Raw genomic sequence first — 21,583 nt, 5'->3', positions numbered from 1 at the left:
CAGTGGCTGCTGGTGGGAGATGCAGTGAGGCTGGTTGTCCGGAGCCCTGTGGCGGAGGCGTGAGCACACACTGGTGCCTTGTGGACAGAGCCAGGTGGCCCTGGGTATTGGAGCCTTGGGGTTTTTTGTCTGTTTTGCAATGATGACAGCAACACTTATTCCTCCCAGCAAATGGTTCCTTCTCAAATGGTTTCTCAGCTTTTTGAAATCTATAGTACCAGGCTCTCTAAAATCCTGAGGTCTTTTTCAGTTAACCCAACTACAGAACAGCTAGTTACTCTCAGTAGCCCCTGCAAGGGCAACTTAGGGGTGGACAGGGCAAGCAAAGCCTCGTGGAATCCCTACAATGCCACCTGCACCCATTTTGGGGGCCTCTTTTTGTTCTTTACAAAAGCATGAAAATCCAGGGCATAAAGGAATCATTACCGCTAGGTGAATATTTGCATCAGATATTACCATTATTCATACATTCACTTCATCCTAAGTCTATAAAGTATAGTTGACACTTGAACAACATGAGTTTGAACTGCATGAATCCAGAGCATACTTTTTTCCTTAAATACAGTACAGTACTGTAAATGTTTTTTCCTTATGTTTTTTTTTTTTTTCTTTCTTTCTTTCTTTTTTTTAAGTAGGCTCCACACAGGGCTTGAACTCACAGCCCTGAGATCAAGACCTGAGCTGAGACTAAGAGTTAGACGCTTAACCCACTAAGCCACCCAGGCATCCCTCCTCATGATTTTCTTAATATTTTCTTTCCTCTAGCTTCCTTTATTTCAAGAATACGGTATATAATGCATATAACATACAAAATATGTGTTGACTGTTTATGTTATCAGTAAGACTTGCAGTCAATAGCAGGCTACTAGTAGTTAAGTTTTGGGGGCATTGAAAGTAATATGAGGATTTACGGGGCGCCTGGGTGGCTCAGTCGTTAAGCGTCTGCCTTTGGCTCAGGTCATGATCCCAGGGTCCTGGGATCGAGCCCGGGATCGAGCCCCGCATTGGGCTCCCTGCTCTGTGGGAAGCGTGCTTCTCCCCCTCCCACTCCCCCTGCTTGTGTTCCCTCTCTCGCTGTGTCTCTCTCTGTCAAATAAATAAATAAAATCTTTAAAAAAAAAAAAAAAGAAAGAAAGTAATATGAGGATTTTCAACTGTTCAGGAGTTAACACCCCAACCTCTGTGTTGTTCAAGGATCAACTGTATTTACTTCATGTTAAGCAGTCTGCTGGAATATAAAGTTCCCGATTTTAAAAAATTTACCTTCTGATGGCAAAATTACTTATAAGATAACAAGATAAGCAATATAATTGGCGTAAACAAAAGTATTGTAGAAACACAAAGGAATAAGACTCTTTAAGGGGGTGCCTGGGTGGCTCAGTCCGTTAAGCCTCTGACTCTTGATTTCGGCTCAGATCATGATCTCAGGGTCATGACATCGAGCCCTGCATTGGGCTCCACACTGGGTGTGGAGCCTGTTTAAGATTTTCTCTCTCTCCCTCTTCCTCTCCCCCTACCCCCCACTCACACTTGATTGCTCTCTCTCTTAAAAAAAAAAAAAAAAAAAGACTAAGTTTTTTAATGTATAATATCAAACAGAAGTGAAAGTAAGAGACTAACAAACTCCCATATACCCACCACTCTGCTTTGATCGTAACCCTTTGCCAATTTTGTTTCTCTTCTAAATCCACTCATTAACTTTAAGACATCATGTTATTTCATCCATAAATATTTCAGCACATACTTCTAACAGATAGGGACTCTTTCTTTAAACACAGTATGAATCTGAATTGTGAAAACAAAGTTTTTAAGATGTGAGGTATAATTAACATATAATAAAATGCACAGATCTTAAGGTGTTCAGTTGAGTTCTAACACTTGTATAGTCCTGTATAAGCACTACCCAAAACAAGATATAGAACGTTTCTATGGCCCAGAAAGTTCCCACATGCCTCCTTCTAGTCAAATTTCCCACACTCAGATGACCACTTTCTGATCTGTTACCATAGATCACTTTTGCCTGTTCTTGGACTTTTATAAGTGGAATCATAGAGTATGTATGAGTAAGAGGTTTCTAGTCCAAAAAAAAAAAAGGGGGGGAAAAACCATTTCTGGAGGAAAGAACTACATGTATAACATATAAAGGTGTATTCGCGGAATGCTGAGAAGCTCAAGAGGGATGAAAACCAGGATTGGTAGTAGACAAGGCTAGAAGAGGAAGCTCATTGGAGAGCCAGGGTTTCTGGATTAAACTCCATAGTTAGTTCTGGGAATGAAGTTATGAAATAAACTTTTCCCGATGCACAAACACTTCTCTGACCTTAAAAGTTGGTCAGTTCTGTCAATATGCTCCTTTCTCCTTAACCCTCCAGCTAAGGGTGACCAAGACAGGAGAAGCATGCTCTACCCCATCCCTCTTCATTTTCTTCTTGTGATGAGGCTCCTTTGCCATATCAGGGAAGGAACAAGCCTCCCCAAACCCCCCAAAACCTTTCTTATGAGAGGGAACATTTTAAACAAGCAATCCCAAGTCTGAGGGGCAGCCTTACCATTATCTGGATTTCTCTCTTGCACACCTGGAGATCATGCTCATTGTTGACAAACATGCGTTTCAAGGCACATTTCATTCCATTGCTTGTCCTCACCAGAAACACGATAGCAAATCCACCTGTGAGGGAAACACACATACAAGCTCTTTTGAGTCGTGTTCAAAAAGTTAGTCGGATAACCATGGTGGCTGCAGCTTTGTGCTGTCACTGTTAATGGGACTGATGCCATCATCAGCTAGACCTAAGGGCTGGCCTGGCCTAGAAGGCACTCTTGGATTCAAGGGACTCAGACATTACTATGCGATTGGGTGGCAAGCGTCAGAAAAATTGTTCCTGAACACCTATGTCAGGAAGAAAGAAGAATAGTAACTATCTTGTAAAGAACCTACAAATAAACAGATGAACAAACAGATGAAGAAAAAAGAACTACATTCCAACCACTGTCCTAGGCACTTTGAGCTCTTATTTAATTCTTACTATAATCCTGTGAGGCTGGGTATTATTTTTCCCTTAAAGACGATTACTAGCTAAAGAAAACAGAGGCTCCAAGAGATTAGATTCAACCAAGAACTTTAAAAAAAAATTAAATCCAGCACTTAACCAGAGAGGCTTGGAAATTATTTTAATAACTGTTATAATAATAGTTGTCAAATTCAAGAAGCTTTCTCTTCCTTCTCAACCCTCCTCATGCCCTCCCCGCCAACTAGGATCTAACAATTGACCTTGAGGGGGCGCCTGGGTAGCTCAGTCGATAACCATCTGCTCAGGTCATGATCCCAAAGTTCTGGGATCGAGCCCCGCATTGGGTTCCCTGCTCAGCGGGGAGCCTGTTTCTCCCTCTCCTGCTCCCCCTGCTTGTGTTTCCTCTCTCGCTGTATGTCTCTCTCTGTCAAATAAATGAATAAAATTTTTTAAAAAATTGACCTTGAGGATTCCTCCTGCCATTCCTACCTCATGGGCTACTGAGAAGACACAAAATATAGGTATGAAAGTGCTCCCTCGACATAGCAGACACCAACAAAGTATAACTCAATTACTGGGCAGATGTTTTAATGTCCACATCAACCTTTCCCTTAAAGACCAAAATTCATTAAAAAGAATTTTATATAACTCTAACAGAAATTCATAAATGCTCTGGATCGGTTACACCTTAGCATTCCACAGATTCTTATAACTCCTTCCTTCCATCTCATTCCCCAAATATTGCAGGAGGTGTTCAGTGCCACCGTTAACAGGGGTTATAGATAGATAAAGTGCAGCAAAACTGTCAAAGCTGAAGGCTTTGGGATAAGCAGCAGTTAGACTGGGCACTTAGTCCATCTGCCTGCTTGTACACCATCATAATTTAGCTTGAACTATCCTGCGCACTGACCCTAGGTAGCAAAAAAAAAAAAAGTTGCGAGGCTATTCTCTGCACACAGGTAATCACTAATTGGATGGAGAGGAACACAGAGGGAAGTAACCAGTATGGGAGGTTGAGCGGAGGTCCTGGTATAGTGCTGGGGCTAGCTGCCACATGCAAAACTGATAGAGGGCAAAAGCAGTGACTCTCTAGATCTTGAGGCAGAAGTCTTGAGTCCTGTTGAATCTCTCTACATCCTCTGAGGCCCAGTGGCACTTGAGCACCTGTCTGTTGATGTCCATGGCCATTTCCTGGTGTATTCTCATTCTTTTTCAAGTCTGCTTGTATAGGTTTCTGCAGCTTGTAACCAAAGAGAGCTTCAATCATAAAGCACTCTTGCATGTTTTCATACAACACACACATAATTCTGTGTTTACAAAAATGTTAATGGGCTCAAATGTTCCAAGTGTGCATTTTGATAATGTTTACCAGAGACGGCATGTTTGCAGATTTCCTATCACAACGTCCTTCTTCAGGAGTCAGATGAGCACTAAATTTGCCATAAAGTCTTTAATTTCCACGGTCATCTTGAATCTTTGTATCTCAGTAACATTTTCTATTTTCTTGTAATACTTTACAGTCCACTTACACTGCTCAATTGTCAATTTTAATTCCAGAAATTTACTTTAAAAATTTGTTTAGGGGCGCCTGGGTGGCTCAGTCGTTAAGTGTCTGCCTTCGGCTCAGGTCATGATCCCAGGGTCCTGGGATGGAGCCCCACATCAGGCTCCCTGCTCAGGGGGAAGCCTGCTTCTCCCTCTCCCACTCCCTCTGCTTGTGTCCCGTCTCTCTCTGTGTCTCTCTCTGTCAAATAAATAAATAAAATCTGAAAAAAAAAATTGATGCCATTGTTGAAATTAAAGACTCAAAGGAGCCTTTATGTTAAAGATAGCAGACTGGGGCGCCTGGGTGGCTCAGTCATTAGGCGGCTGCCTTCAGCTCAGGTCATGATCCCAGGGTCCTGGGATCGAGCCCCACATCGGGCTCCCTGCTCCACGGGAAGCCTGCTTCTCCCTCTCCCACTCCCCTGGCTTGTGTTCCCTCTCTCGCTGTGTCTCTCTCTGTCAAATAAATAAATAAAATCTTTAAAAAAAAAAAATTTTGTTTAAAACCCTACCATGTATTGACAAGGAGAGGTGTTATCACACACACACACACAATCTCAATTTTAAGATGCATATTTTTTACATTTGAATTTTTAGGATATCAGAATTTTTCTTATAATAAATATGTACATTGAATGCAGTAGTATTTAATCTTCTTTTCCCCAAAAAGCTATTAAATTCATGATGTGTCTTGTTTTTAATCAGAATGAGAAATGCCAATATAAATTATAAAATAATTATTTTGTAACAGTCCAAGTATTCATTTTATAGGTATTCACATTTTTTAAAAAACATTTTATTTATTTATTTATTTGAGATAGAGAGAGAAAGAGAGCACAAGCAGGGCAGAGGGAGAGGGAGAAGCAGGCTCCCCGCCAAGCAGGGAGCTCGATGCGGGGCTCGATCCCAGGACCCTGAGATCATGACCGAAGGCAGACCTTAACCAACTGAGCCACCCAGGTGCCCCAGGTATTTGAATTTTTTATTTTTATTTTATTTATTTATTTATTTATTTTTAAAGATTTTTATTTGAGAGAGAACACAAGCAGGGGAAGCAGCAGGCAGAGGGAGAGGGAGAAGCAGGCTCCCCAATGAGCAGGGAGCCCGATGCGGGGCTCGATCCCAGCACCCCGGGATCATGACCCAAGCCGAAGGCAGCTGCGCAACTGACTGAGCCACCCAGGCACTCCTGAATTTTTTTTTTTTTTTTTTAAATCACAGAACTACAGACTTTGTATCAGCAGTGCTCCTGAGAAGCATTAAAGGAGGCGGCTTAGGAATCCCAGGGCTAATTATGCAGCACCTGTCACTCTGCTGACTGTCCAAACGATGTTCTTTCCACTTTACCCATCTTAGAGAAAGCCTGCGTAACAGCCCCTTTAGATACTAAGGAGACATCCGACAGTGCTGTAGAACACGAGCCGGGAAGGGCCACTTCTACAGTTCTGTGATGCATGGAACCACTGAAGGACAGGGCAGTCCTTGCAGAAGCAGGCTGACGATGCAGCAGTCTGAGAGAACTGCCACCAGATGGGAGCAGTGTAGTCTTTCTGGCCAGTGTAGCCTTTCTGGCCAGTGTAGCAAGATGACCTTTCCAGCCGAAACTGAAGAAATGTGGCAGGTGCCTACGTCACGATGCAGGCAAGCACAAAGGGTTGAGAAGAGCCAGCCAAGATTCTCAAAGCCTGTGACTATCATAGATCTAAAGGTAAAGCAACGAACCTGTATGCCTAACACAGAGGGAACCACATGATTTAGCTTCTATGCCCACAAAAGGGCTTATGTGCAGGTGAGAAGCATGTTAAGTCAGAGTTCCTTGATCGTGAGATCAAATTCAAAGGCTGCTAGGATGTGTCAGTTTAAAGATGTTGGCCACTATCAATGTGCAGTTGGCCGACTAGAGATGTAAGTTAGTCGGTTAGGAAGAAGAGGGGAGACAGCACCACTCGAGGTACTGCTCTAGCACAGGCCCGGGGCCACCATACAGATCAGGGTACAAAGATTCTCGGCCACAGCTAAACAGAGCTCAGGCTGTTACAAAGAAGGCAACTGTAAGACTGTCAGAAGAGATGCTTATTTCAGATTAAGGTGCATCCCAAGACCTTGATTAAATGGAAAAACCTAAAGCTGAGCTGGGGACAGTGTGGACAGAGGTAAGAAAAGCTAACATGCAGCACAGCCCGTGCCAGTCTGCCCACTGGAATCTGTGCCAGTCCCTCGGCCTACTTGCATTCTTTTTTGAAATGCTAAGATATTCCCTATGATTTCACTGGAATCCATTTTGGGGGGAAATTCATGAATTTATTGAATCGCAAAGGGAAAAAGGATTCATTCCATGATGTGAGGTGAGCAAGTGAAATAGCTGTGATAATTTTGACACAGACACATTTTAGCCCCTTAAATATGTTGGAATATTCTTTTATTTCCACAAAGAAACATGCTTTCTCCCACTTTCCCTAAAATATACAGCACTTTAAAAAAAATTTTTTTAAAGATATTATTTATTTGAGAAGCAGACAAGTGAGAAGCAGAGAGAGAGAGAAGCTGAGAGAGAGAGAGCGCATACCTGAGCAGGGGGAGGGAGAAGCAGACTCCCCACTGAGCACGGAGCCCAATGCGGGGCTCCATCCCAGGACCCTGGGATCAGGACCTGAGCTGAAGGCAGACACTTAACCGACTGAGCCACCCAGGCGTCCCAAATATATAGCACTCTTGGGTATATCTCTCCCTTTTTTTTTTTTTTTATTTTGGCTTTTTAAAAAATTTTTTTAAAAATTCAATTTAACATATACTATATTATTAGTTTCAGGTAGAATTTAATGATTCATCACTTACATATAATACCCAGTACTCATCACAAGTGCCCTCCTTAATGCCCATCACCCACTTACCCCATCCCCCACCCACCTCCCCTCCAGCAATCCTCCATTTGTTCCCTATAGTTAAGAGTTTCTTATGGTTTGCCTCCCTGTTTTCATCTTATTTTATTTTTCCTTCCCTTCCCCTATGTTCACCTGTTTCTTAAATTCCACACATGAGTAAAATCATATGGTATTTGTCTTTTTCTGACCGACTTCTTTCGCTTAGCATAATACCCTCTAGTTCCATCCACATCATTGCAAATGGCAAGATTTCATTCTTTTTGATGGCTGAGTAATAGTCCAGTGTGTGTGTGTGTGTGTGTGTGTGTGTGTGTACACACACACCACCTCTTTTTTATCCATTCATCTGTTGATGGACCTTTGGGCTCTTTCCATAGTTTGGCTATTGTGGACATTGGTGCTATAAACATTAGAGTGCATGTTCTCCTTCAAAACACTATGTTTGTATCCTTTGGATAAATACCTAGTAATGTAACTGCTGGGTCATAGGGTAGCTCCCCCTAATTTTTAAAGATGTGGATGGGTACTTATCACTCACTATGGGATTAGAGATTTTTGTCTCTTTGGTTCGCCTCTGTATCCTCATGCCCTAGAATAGTGCCTAACATACATCAGGCACTCCAAAATTAATTAACTTTCCTCTTATCATCACTACAGAGAATAGAAAAGGCTACAGAAAGTGGGGAGGGGGGAGACCATGGGAAACTAAAGCAATGGCCCACGTAAAGGAACAGCCACTACACAACTCCTGGTAATCAGTGCCACAAGAATATGGACCCAGATCTGCTAGTTCCTAAAGATAAGCTGGAAACCCAAAACTGTATGTGAAATATCCAGATGTAAACACTGGCAACAATCACATTTTAAATTAACGCTGGACAGGCTGACACTACAAAGCTAAAGGAAACGCATCTGAAAGGCTGAGTCTCTGAGCCTACGGTTTCCTCCATCTGATCTAGTCTAACCCCTCATCTTACTGATGGCCAGGGGAGGAAGTCCCACAGCCAGCGGTACACAAAGTAAAAATATATATATAGGCTCCTACACTGGTTATCACAGTTCTTGCCTCCCTTCCCTAAAGAGGAATTTATGGAATTTGCCCCTACCCAGCATTTGTATTTGACTTTATACTTTTTCAAAGGCATTTCAAAATCAATTATTTCATTTATATTTTCACAATAACTGAATGAGGTAGATGAACTACCCACTGTCCTCATTTTCCTGATAGGAAAGAAACAGAGAGATTAAGCTCCTGTTACAAAAATACACAAAGCTAGTTAGTGGTAGAGAGCAGACTAGATCACTCATCTTTTTAAATGTTTTAAACCAACTTTATATACAATACAATGCACCCTTTTAAGTGTAGAGTTTGATGAGTTTTCATACCCTTATACTCTCTTTCAGCCATCACCTCCATCAGTCCATCACTGTGAACAGTGCCATGTGCCTCTTCTTAGGCAACCACCCCTTCCCATACTATCTCCTGTAACTTCTGATCTGCATTCGGTCCTGTGGATTAGTTTTGCTTGCTCCAGAATAAATGGAATCATACAGTATGTACTATTATGTCTGGGTTCTTCTGTATAATATTTCTGAGATTCATTCTCATTGTTACATGTATCCGTAATTTGGGGTTTTTTGTTTTTTGTTTTTTGTTTTAAAGATTTTATTTATTTATTTGAGAGAGAGAGAATGAGAGACAGAGAGCATGAGAGGGAGGAGGGTCAGAGGGAGAAGCAGACTCCCCGCCAAGCAGGGAGCCCGATGCGGGACTCAATCCCGGGACTCCAGGATCATGACCTGAGCCGAAGGCAGTCGCTTAACCAACTGAGCCACCCAGGCGCCCCCGTAATTTGGGGTTTTTTAAACTGCAGATTAATACTGCATGATATAGATATTCTCCACAATTAGCCTATCCATTCACCTGTTAAAGAACATTTACATTGTTTCTACTTTGGGCTGTTATAAATAAAATGTTCATACAGAAGTCTATTTTTTGTAGACATAAGTATTTATTTCTCTTGGGTAAATAACTAGGAATGGAATTGCTGGGACATATGGTAAGTGTATATTCAGCTTTATAAGAAACTACTAAGTACTTCTCCACAATAGTACTATTTTGTACTCCCAACAGCCACACATGAGCATCTGGTTGTTCTACACCCTCATAAACACTTGGTATTGTTAATCTTTTTCTTTTAGCCATTCTAGTGAGTGTGTAGCGATATTTCATTATGATTTTAATTTACATTTCCCTATAGATCCTTCAGCATTTAAACTCCTAGGATTAGCTGCTCTCCAGCACCTTCCTGACGAAAGGCTTTAATAAGCATAGGATCACAGAGTCACGGATGAGTTACTGAGGTCATGTGGACTTCTACCTCTCAAGCAAAGAGGACAGAAGTGCCGAGTTCTCTTCTGTGAGAAGCAGACAAGTGAGAATTTATATACAGAGGGAGAATTATATAATCTCTAAAAATTTTCAACTCTGACACCAATAAGTGATCCTGGCCCTCAATATCATTTTCATGGCTGAAGCTTTTTAAGCAAAACCTCCTCAGGAGCCTCATCATGATACTCAACATCAGCAAGGGGGCTTCTGAAAAACTAAATGTAGTACCTCTCCCGGCTTTGTCTCGAAGATTGAATCACGCTAGATAGTACCAGGCCCCGGGGACTGCTCTGAATGAATCAAGACCTGACCAGCAACTTCCACTGGGCAAAGAAAAGTGAGGGTTGGGGGTGGTAAGGTGATGGGGAAGAGAAGAAAAACACCAAAGTGACTATCTCCAGAATGGTGTGCACAGAGATATAAATACGTGCAGGCAGCTTCTGGGGCAGGGGCTATGCACCTGCACCCAGTGTGCACTAAGACCCTGCAGTCTTCCTTTACAGTCCGACAGGTTGGGCTCCAACCCTGACTGGAGCAGGCCACGATCTCTGAGAAGCCCTGTCCTCTCATCTGTCAAGGGTGGCTGGTATCTCCCTCACAGTTGAGGGGAGGATTACGTGATAAGCAGAGCAGCAAGCACATAAAAGGTATGTGATAGATATTGGGTTCCATCCTTAACCACCCCCCCAATCCTTTGTATTTGTATGATACCTAACTTAGCATAAAGTTCTAAATCTGGAATATCTTCTTGAAATCAAGGGCATAAAATCCAAACACCAATAGGGACCAGACAGATCGTGCAAAGGAGGGAAACAGTCCAGGCATCACAAAATGTTATAGACAGAAGCCAGTGACACAGACTCGCTGTCAGAAAGACCATGGGGTGGGGGCTGTACCAACCAGAAAGTGCGTGCCCCAGCTCATAGACAGCCACTCCTCAAATCCCAGCCCATCACTGCCATGGGGGAATGTGGGCTGAGGGTTGCCAAGTTTTTTGACTTCCAAGAGAAGCTGGAGTTTTCTGTGTAATCTCCTGATTTTTGTTGTTTGTTATTTATTTATTTATTTATTTAATTTGGCTCCATGCCCAGCATGGATCCCAATGCAGGGCTTGAACTCACGACCCTGAGATCAAGACCTGGGCTGAGAGCAAGAGTCGGACACTTAACTGACTGAGCCACCCAGGTGCCCCGAATTCTCCTGATTTTTAAATCCAGGCAACAAACTTAAAAAAAAAACAAAAAACAACCCACAGCTTTGTTTTTAAGATTTTATTTATTTGACAGAGAGAGACACAACGAGCGAGGGAACACAAGCAGGGGGAGTGGGAGAGGGAGAAGCAGGCTTCCTGAGGAGCAGGGAGCCCGATGCAGGGATCGATCCCAGGACCCTGAGATCATGACCCGAGCCAAAGGCAGACGCTCAATGACTGAGCCACCCCGGCGCCGCCACCCAAATCTCTTAAAACCTGTGCAGTTAAGGAAACCTATTTCCAATTGGGATTGAACTTGAGAACCCTGCTTTGATTTTTGAGAGCCTTGTGAAGTAAGCAATCTCCATTTGGCCATCTGGGAAACTGAGGTACTGAGAAAAGCCTAGATGGCCTAGTCCTGCCACTTAGCGGCAGGACCAGGGCTAGAATACAGGTGTGCCAGTTCCTGGCCCTCACCTTGTTCCACCTTCTCCTGCCACAATCCCCTCTCTTTAGCAGTAAACCATGCCCACCTCTACTGTCAGGGAAGGTAAGGGAAAAGACACAGTGACAGGCCAGGGGGCCTCTCCAGCTGACCAGGTGGGAGCCTGGGTACACGGTCTGCAGTGTCTGTGACCTCCCATGGACAGTGACAACCAAGAGGCCTACAAACACCCATCTACTGTATATTCACATCGAGGACGACTTTGCCAAAAGTTTCAGAAGGAACAAAAATTTTCAAAACTCTGTCACAGATGGCAAGGAGCACAGCAAAGATTTTACAGGAGAAAAGGTCAGGCGGCATCATTTGTCAACACTGATTTCAGTGGGGACTTGGAGTTTGTTGGTTTTTTTTTTTTTTTTTTTTTTTTTTTACGTCAGTCTCTCTCTATTTGCCTCAAATTAAAAATCACCATGTACCAGCTCCTTCTGGGGAACATGTCTAAAGCAGTCCCTTCCTCAGGCAGAAAGAACACCCAGATGGGGGAAGACTAGAGATATTCAACTTTCCCCACCCCCCCGCCCCCCATCAGGAACCGTGGGCACAAAGTCAGAGACTAGCAAACTCTGGCAGCAGTGCTGAAAGATCAACCCAACCCAGTAAGCCCACAGCCCAGGCTGAATGAAGGTGGGGCAGATGGCAACTGCCTCTTGCTCTCCAGGACGGGGACAACTGGAGAGCATCCCCAGCTCAAGGGATTCTCTGTAGGGGTTTGGCAGGAGTCTCTTAAAAGAAAAGAGAGAGACATTTCCAGGGAGGGCACCTGGTTGCCTGGAACAAAAGGTTAGAGTTTAAGAACTCAAGTTGGTGGGGCGCCTGGGTGGCTCAGTCGGTTAAGCGACTGCCTTCGGCTCAGGTCATGATCCTGGAGTCCCGGGATCGAGTCCCGCATCGGGCTCCCTGATCGGCAGGGAGTCTGCTTCTCCCTCTGATCCTCTTCCCTCTCATGCTCTCTGTCTCTCATTCTCTCTGTCTCAAATAAATAAATAAATAAATAAATAAATAAATAAATAAATAAATAAAAAAAAGAACTCAAGTTGGCGCGTGTGTGTGCACGCGCGCGCACACACACACACACACCAGAGATGTGTGGAGAAGTACTGCACACAGAACCAGAACCAGAGCACGCGGGGCTGTGTCTGTCAATAGCGAAGGCCAAGCAAGAGAGAGCCTCTTCCCCGAGCTCCCCGGCCCCACCTTCGCTGTCCTGTTCCCATGGGGTTAGCTATTGGACAAAGGAGAGAGAAAGGGTAAGAGACATCAGTAGAGCCACATTCTTTTTTCACTTAAATCCACTGAGCAGCTTCCCTGGATCAGACTGAGCTATTTTCTGTTCTCTCTACTACAGGCAGGGTGATGATCTTTTAAAAACGCAAAGTGAGGATCATTCAGCTGTGTGGAGCTCCTCGGTGGCTTGCTGCCCCTCTGTGAACAGAACTCCAAACGCTGGCTATGGCCTACAAGGCCCTACGTGATGGGACGTGATCTCACTCATACGCACTCCGGTCCAGCCCCAACTGCCTTCTTTCTTCCTCAGTGTTACTTAGGCTCCACCCTCCCTAAAGATTTCTGTGCATGCTACTGCCTTTGCCCTATGCACTCTTGGCCTGACCAGCTCCTACTAAGCATCCTTCAGGTTTCAGGCTGTTACTTGGATGTGGCTTCCGTGATTGCCCCTGGCCCCACCCCCTTCTTCTGACTTACGTTAAATCCCTTGTTACACACAGCACCCTCCACTTTTCCTTTGGGACATATCAGGAGTATAATTAAATACTTAGGTGGGTAATTCCTGGTTTGATGCCTTCTCCCCCTGAACCCTGTAAACTGCACACGATCAGGGACAGTGCCTGACTCACTGCAGCCTCTGTCACCCAGCGCTGTGCGCACTGCATAAAAGGTACTCAGTGTTGGTTACACAATGTGTCTGCCTGGCACCATAATGGAACCCCCTCCCCCCGAAAAAAACCCCAAACAACAGAAAACACGACACGGTCCCAGGCTTTCAGAAGATTAAACTCTATTTTGGGATAGAAGGGACACATTTTGAGAAAAGGTCCCCTGGGGAAAAGGTAGTCAACCCCTACAGAGAAAAGCCCTGAGTGCTCAGCCTCGCACAACTGAGGGCCTTGTGAGACGAGCGCCAGACTGGACAGTTACGTCGGCACCATGCTCACGGTGCAGCACTATGGAGAGCTGTACAGAATCTCACACTTTCTCTATACGCCATCCCTTCTTTTAAAAATAACACTTGAGCTGGAAATGAAAACCCTCTTCGGTTGAGAAGGAAAGAAAATCAAACACCCCCATGCTCCATCCTGCATCATCCCTCCCCTGAACAAGTGGAGAGCCTCTTGGGCCTGAACTGTCTCACTCTCCCTAAGCCACGGGTGCCAGCAATCTTCTGATAAGTGGTGTGCAAACAGAGCGGCTGAGGTCAGCTCCGTCAAACCCCAACTGCAGACATCCAAGCTCTGGCTCTAATCATTTCTACCAAGCCTTGGTGTGTGTTACTTGGATCCACACTCTCCAAAGGAGAACTTTGACTTTTGGCAAAGGCAAAAGATGGCTGACATGCTCTCAGCTCCCAACTGTAATTCTAGAGCATTCCACCTTCACTTCGTGCTAAAGCCTTTTGTCTGAGGTTCAGGATTTCTAGATCTATGACCCATCACTGCCATACACCATCCCCTAGGTGTGGTCTCTCCCTCTGGACTTGTGCACCAGCTCACGGTTTCCTTCCCCTCCCAACACCTGCCACCACCAAGTTGATTTCACAGAGTCTTAACAATTCTATCCCTTAAACTTCTCCAGGATCCATCCTCTCTACTCCATCCCTGGTGCTCCTTCACACTCTCCTCTTTTCTTACCAGGAGAACTAAAATAGAGTCCTCAGTTTCTGTGCCTTGAATCTCTTTCTCTTCTAAAACTCATACCTAACAACTCCTCTTAAAAGTGTTCATTAGTTCCCCAGAATAAAGACCAAATTCCTTACACAGCAGTATATAAGAATCTTTATATCTTCCATTTTATTATGAAAAATTTCAAACACACAGTAAAGTTGAGATGATCATACTTCAAATAGCCACACACCCACCACCTAGAGTCTACAATGTTAACATTTTGGTATACTTGTTTTATCACACATATATATCATCCATCTATGCAAATACAAACTCGTCTTATTTTGACCCATTTCCAAGTAAGGTGGAGACCTCAGTGCACTTCATCCTAAATGCTTTAGCATACATATCTTACTTGTGTCCAGAGTTCATGGTTCTTTTTTGGGGGAGGGAAGGAGGGTAGAAATAAAATCTATTTACAATGAAGTGTATAAATCTTAAGTTTATTATTGGATGAGTTTTGATAAATACACACACTCAATATAACCCAGGCCCCTACCAAAATATCAGACCTTTCCATCACTCAGAAAATTCCCTCATACCCCTTTCCAGACAATCCCATCCTTGTATCCCCCCTAGAGACAACAACTGTTTTACTTTTCATCGATTGCTGGGTTTGCGGGCTTTAGAACGTCATATAAATGGAATCGTACAATGCAGGCTTTTTTTGTGTGTAAGGATCTTTCACTTACCATAATAGCTTCTATTGTTGAGTGTAAAAGTATATTACTCTTTTTTTTTATTTTTTAAGATTTTTTATTTATTTGACAGAGAGAAACACAGCGAGAGAGGGAACACAAAACAAGCAGGGGGCAGTGGGAGAGGGAGAAGCAGGCTTCCCACTGAGCAGGGAGCCCAATGCGGGGCTCGATCCCAGGACCCTGGGATCATGACCTGAGCCGAAGGCAGACACTTAACAACTGAGCCACCCAGGAGCCCCAACTGTATATTACTCTTATTGCTAACCTGTTTATTCTTTCTTTTCCAGAGAGACATTGAGTTATTTCAGATTTGGAGCTATTATAAAGGAAGCTCTATATGCATTCTTGTACAAGTCTTTTGTATCATAAAATAACTATTTCTCTTGGGTAAATAACTAATACCCAAAAGTGTAAGTGCTGGGCCACCACGTAGGTGTATATTTAATTTTATAAGAAACTGCCGGGGGGCGCCTGGGTGTCTCAAATGAATAAATAAAATCTTTAAAAAAAAAAAAGAAAGAAACTGCTGGACCTTTTCCCAAAGTGCTTATATCATTTTATACTCCCACTAACAATGTATGACAGCTCTAGACCTTTTATAATTTAAAGACAGCCCTGCTCCCCACCCCCCGTCCAGCTCCCAATGCTCCCTCCTCCTCTACCACCAAGCTTTCAGAACTTGAACCTTTCTGCCCCTTTATCCCTGGGAATGAGGTTCACATGTGCTATTCCCTTTGCCTAGAATATCCTGTCCCAATTTTCTGCTTGATAAAAGTTCACCTCCTCTGTGAGGTCTTCCCTTTTCCTGACAATCACCCCCAGGCTTTCATATTACCACACATTTGGCCATTCCCTTTATTGTCACACTTATCACAATGCGTTGTGATTATCTGTGATATGTTGATCTCTTCAGTAGATAGGCTAAGGCAAAGCGGGATCTGCCTTGGTAGAAATAATGCTTGTTATGTTATATTTTATGACATACTATATGATACTTTACAAAGTGTTTTTTTTTTTTACATAAAGCGTACTATTTATACTTTATGATACTTAAATGTCATCATTAAACACCAGTTTAAGGACTCTGAATACTATGAAATCAGAGACAACATTCTACATTGTTTTCCAAGTGGGGCACTCTGGGTCACCAAAGAAAATTAAAATGTCAAGAACTTCTTATTCCTCTTGGAATCCTCAGGGCTAGCACAGCGCTTGGCACATGATAGATGATTAGCAGATGTCTCATAAATAACAAATCCAATAATGTTGTTTCTGTGTTTATAATTCTCTGCTAGTTCTCAACCAGCTATAAGATCAAAATCCCCGTCTTAATGGGGTATACAAGGCCCATCTTAATCTGCAGCCCACACTGAACTGAGCTGTCTGGACAGCTTCCGCTGATGCCTCCGTGCTTTCTCCTTATATTCTCTATCTGGAATACCTGTCTTCTGTTTCATTAGTAAACCTGTGGCTCTAAATACAAGTGTAGCTCAAACCGGAACTCCTCTGTGAACTTTCACCTCACAGAATGCCCATCCCCACATTATTTTCTTTCCCTGATTACATCCCACCTGCCTGCATACTAGTCTGTCTCACCAGGACTCTTCTTTCAGAGGACAGAGATTTTACTTTATTATTATACATTGTGAGAAACACAGTGGTCTAGTTTACCATACTCTTCACCCCATGCTGAGATAAGATTAGATGTGTTGTGTCCAGGGACCCCCTTCTCCCAGCTACACTGAACTGGACCAGGAGTGGGCGGCTGGTGCACACTCTCCCTTGAGAGCCTGAGGCAAGAAAATGGCTTCCAGTTATGGGATGAAGACGTCGTGGGGACAAAAGATACAATATAGGGAATACAGTCAACAGTGCTGTATGGTGATAGATGTTAACTACACTTGTGGTCAGCCCAGCATAACGTATAGACTTGGTGAATCACTATGTTGAGCTAATGTAACATTGTGTATCAGCTATCCTTCAATTAAAAAAAAAAAGTTCTGTCAAAAAAAAAAAGGGGGCAGGAAAATGGAGCAGACACTTGGAAGAAGCTGCAGTGCAAGGCTATGTGGCTCCAAGGGGAGAGGTACAGACAAAAGAACCATCTGAAAACTGTCCAACAGTCACAAAATTCAGCTTCACTTCCTACTGTTGGGTTCTGGAAGGTTCCACCGTATTTATCCAGTAAATTCCTTTTTACTTAATCTAATTTGTTTTTGTTTTTTTTTTTAAGATTTTATTTATTTATTTGAGACAGAGAGAATGAGAAAGACAGAGAGCACATGAGCGGGGGGAGGGTCAGAGGGAGAAGCAGACTCCCCGCCGAGCAGGGAGCCCGATGCGGGACTCGATCCCGGGACTCCAGGATCATGACCTGAGCCGAAGGCAGTCGCTTAACCAACTGAGCCACCCAGGCGCCCTCTATCACAATTTTTTATTATTTTTTTTAAGATTTTATTTATTTATTTGAGACAGAGAGAATGAGAGAGAGCAAGCACATGAGAGGGGGAAGGTCAGAGGGAGAAGCAGACTCCCCGGACCCGATCCCGGGACTCCAGGATCATGACCTGAGCCGAAGGCAGTCGCCAAACCAACTGAGCCACACAGGTGCCCCTACTTAATCTAATTTGAATTAAAGTTCTGTTCCTTGACCCTGATGACCCTAAGAAACCTTGTACCAGTATGATTATAGAATACACGAGCTCTGATACAATCTAGGCTTTAATAATTTTAACCAATACAGGCTCCTTTAACAAAAAGTGTCCAGAACAGAATGTTAAAAGAGAGTACTAAAAATTGCACTTGAAGAGTGAGAATTTTTCAGTTAAAGACTAGATTTACATTAAAATAGAATCTGCAATCATGCACAAAGATCTGTGGCAGAAAATGGTCAAAATCTATTTGGGAAAGGACAGCCATAAGGAATTTGAACAGGGGAACATGGTCTGCATCATAACCTTTGTTGGGCTCACAGATCGGAGTCAAGGAGTGGGGGAATCCTCAGCACCCAGAACACTCATTATCTGGTAAAGCCAGGAAGATCGTTTTTACCCGGGATTATCAGAAATAAATCATAAAGAAGAGGACTTAGCTCTCCAGTGAGAGGAAGCAGAGGAAGCAGACAGGGCGGAATCTTTCATACCAAGTGAAAAAAGAGCTCAGGCATGAGCAAACGTAGAGAGGCTGTTAAGTCTCCAAAAGGATCAGGCATATACCAGCACTGACCAATGCACTGAATTATGCGTGGGGAAAACTTCCTCTGCTTTGCTGTACAACCAGGGTCGGGACTAGGACAAGCAGAGTGAGGCACATGCCATAGGCACAAAAAGACAAAGTCAGTATTACGGATTTTTCCTTTTGAATCAGGCTGCAGTATGGCTGGACACAGCAATATTCAACTGATCCTGTATTTTATTTTTTTATTTTTTAGAGAGAGAAAGAACAGGAGGCCAGGCGGGGAGGGGTGGCGGGCAGACAGAGAGGGAGAAAGAATAGTAAGCAGGCTCCAGACCCAGCACGGAACCTGACATGGGGCTCCATCTCATGACCCTGAGATCATGACCTGAGTTGAAATCAAGAGTTGAGGCTCCCCAAACTGATCCTGTATTTTAAACTCTGATATTTTGTTCATCGTGGCTTTTTACATTCATTTTTATTTTTTAAATATTGCATAAAAATATTATTAAGGTTGATTACTGAGTTGTAGGGTGCCCCTTAAATTCTGCACTTGAGGTAAGCACCTCACTCTAGTCTTGGCTCTATGTGCAACTGCCGTCCGCACTGGAGAGAAACCTGCCCAGGCACCGATGTCCATACTGTCCTTGCACTCTACTCCCTGGCAGACTTAAGAGGTCAAGACACACCGGCGGGGGCGGGGGGCACAGAAACTCAGTGAGTGACTCTAAAGGGAGTGGGGACTGAGCAACAGGAAGAGACACAGAACAGTGGAGTCCGTTTCTCGCTTTCTGTGGCAACTACAGTGACGCAGTAAAGCTCCAGGGATGGCCTACTCCCAAGCCCTCTCGGACACAGCAGAGATCAGACTTGACTCCGGCACCAAACAAACATAAAGAAACCAAATTTCACGAAAACTGAGATCAAGTATTAACAGCCCAGATAGCAGGGATGCCTTGGGTGGCTCAGTCAGTTAAGCATCTGCCTTCGGCTCAGGTCATGACCCCAGAGTCCTGGAATGGAGTCCCGCATTGGGCTCCTTGCTCTGAGGGGAGCCTGCTTCTCCCTGTGCCTGTGCGTTCTCTCTGACAAAAAAACCAGCCCAGATACCAAATGAGTATAAGCTCATCAACTAGATTGATAACAAATGAGTACCAACACCAACAGAACAGAGAAATATAAGTTAGGGAGAAAAGTGAGTCTTCCAATAACAAGAACCTTCTAGCCCTCAACAAAGGGTTGAAGAAAGAAGCTACGGGGTCAGCGCAGAGCCTATGGAAAAAATATCTGAAGTTTGATTAAGAAAGTGCTCACTCTCTCAAGAGCCTGGACAAGGTACTAGGAAAAAACCAAGATGTCATAAGAGGTTTATGCCAAACGAGGAAGGGAAGTAGGTCTGAAGAACAGAGGATCCCACCCAATCTGGAAGAAGAGGAGGACAACTTGACCCAAGTATCCAGTACTATTATTAAGGCTATAAAGTTGAGGAGAGAGATGTATAGCTATTAAAATATTTAACATTTTTAAAATACTAAAATGTGCACAAGATAGCAAATTAAAAAAACAAGATATAAAGCTCTAACCTTGTTAAGAACACAATTATGTGGAAATGCATATGTGTAGCAAAAAGACTAGAAGAAAATACAACAAAATGCTATAACTAAAACATGCAAAAACTTTCAAAGACTGAATAGCCTATGGATGATGGGATTATAGATGATTGGTTTCTTCCTTATCCTTTTCTCTATTTTCCAAATTTTTTAAAGATTTATTTATCCAGGGATGCCTGGGTGGCTCAGTCGGTCAAGTGTCTGCCTTCAGCTCAGGTCATGATCCCATGGTCCTGGGTTCGGGCCCCGCATCAGGCTCCTTGCTTAGTGGGGAGCCTGCTTCTCCATCTGCCTGCCGCTCCCCCTGCTTGTGCGCGTTCTCTCTCTCTGACAAATAAATAAAATCTTAAAAAAAAATTTTTATTTATTCATTTTGTGGGGGGAGAGAGGAGAGGGACAGAGAGAATCCTCAAGCAAACTCCCCACTGAGTGCGGGGCCTAACGCACAGCTCCATCCCACGACCCTGGGATCATGACCTAAGACAAAAATAAGAGTCAGACACTTAACCAACTGAGCCACCCAGGCACTCCTCCATATTTTTTATAATGACCGCATATTATCTTTCTTAAGTTATAAAAACAAACTCTTTTAGTTGTTTTTAAAGAACAACTTTTTTTTTTAGAAAAACCTGCCCTCCAAACCTGGGGAGGTGTGTTAAGAAGCTAAGCGTTCAAAAAGGACCAGGGGCACACCAGCACCAACCAATGTACTAAATTACATGTGGAGAAAATTTCCTCTGCTTTTGATGTAAAACCAGGGCTGGGAATAGGGTGTGGGGAATGAGGTATCTGTCTGGACACAAAATTTAAGGCAGTGCCAAAAAACTCAGTAATCAAAGTAAATAAAATATTAACATATTTTGTAAATGAACATCAATGCAAAAAATTCATGAACAAATTTCAATTTTTTTTTCCAAATTTCAACTTTTTAAATAAAGACAGGATCCGTATTTATTTTCTTTTTGCCTCAGGCTCCAAAATGGCTGGGCACAACACTGTTACTGATCCTGTCTTTATTTAAAAGTCTGATATTTTGTTTGTCATAGATACTTTGCATTAATTTATTTCTATGTTTGGGGAGCCTGGGTGACTGAGTTGGTTGAGCATTCAACTCTTGATTTCTGATCAGGTCATGATCTCAGGGTCGTGAGTTCAAGTCCTATGTCAGGCTCCATGCTCAGTAAGGAGTCTGCTTGAGATTCCCTCTCCCTCTCCCTTTGCCCCTCCCCCACCTCAAATAAATAAAACCTTTCAAAAAAATTTGTTTCTGGGGCGCCCAGGTGGCTCAGTCATTGAGCATCTGCCTTCGGCTCAGGTCATGATCCCAGGGTCCTGCGATCAAGCCCCGCACGGGCTCCCTGCTCAGCGGGAAGCCTGCTTCTCCCTCTCCCACTCCCCCTGCTTATGTTCCCTTGATGTCTCACTCTCTCTGTCAAATAAATAAATAAAAATCTTTAAAAAAAAAAATTTGTTTCTACGCTTACCATAATCCTGACTGGCTAATTTCCTGGAAAATGTCTGCACCCCTCCAGCACAGTCAGGGCAGTGAGGTGGACCAGTGCCTGGCTGGTCTGATGGCAGCACTAAGCATGAACGAAAGAGTGGTGATGGCCTTGAGAGAGCCCCATGCACTCTCCCAGGCCCCCCGGACCCAACTCTAGCCCAACCTTTCTC

The 21,583-nt window shown here is 43.5% G+C and overlaps 1 protein-coding gene across 27 annotated transcripts in view; it reads right to left on the bottom strand.

Moving 5' to 3' along the window:
• The window catches only part of AAK1 (AP2 associated kinase 1), a 171,557-nt gene that overhangs the window by 90,407 nt on the left and 59,567 nt on the right, over nucleotides 1-21,583 (bottom strand). For all 27 annotated transcript variants that reach the window (XM_064572392.1, XM_054509831.2, XM_054509833.2 and 24 more), the window contains exon 3: nucleotides 2,550-2,668. In XM_064572392.1, the coding sequence (XP_064428462.1) occupies nucleotides 2,550-2,668 (119 nt within the window). The remainder of the gene's footprint in view (nucleotides 1-2,549; nucleotides 2,669-21,583) is intronic.

Source organism: Mirounga angustirostris, unplaced genomic scaffold, assembly GCF_029215605.1.
Source record: "Mirounga angustirostris isolate CCGP_5_RB_7025 unplaced genomic scaffold, mMirAng1.0.hap1 SCAF_10, whole genome shotgun sequence".
NCBI classification, from domain to species: Eukaryota; Metazoa; Chordata; class Mammalia; order Carnivora; family Phocidae; genus Mirounga; species Mirounga angustirostris.
This window is presented reverse-complemented; position numbering and strand designations above follow the sequence as displayed.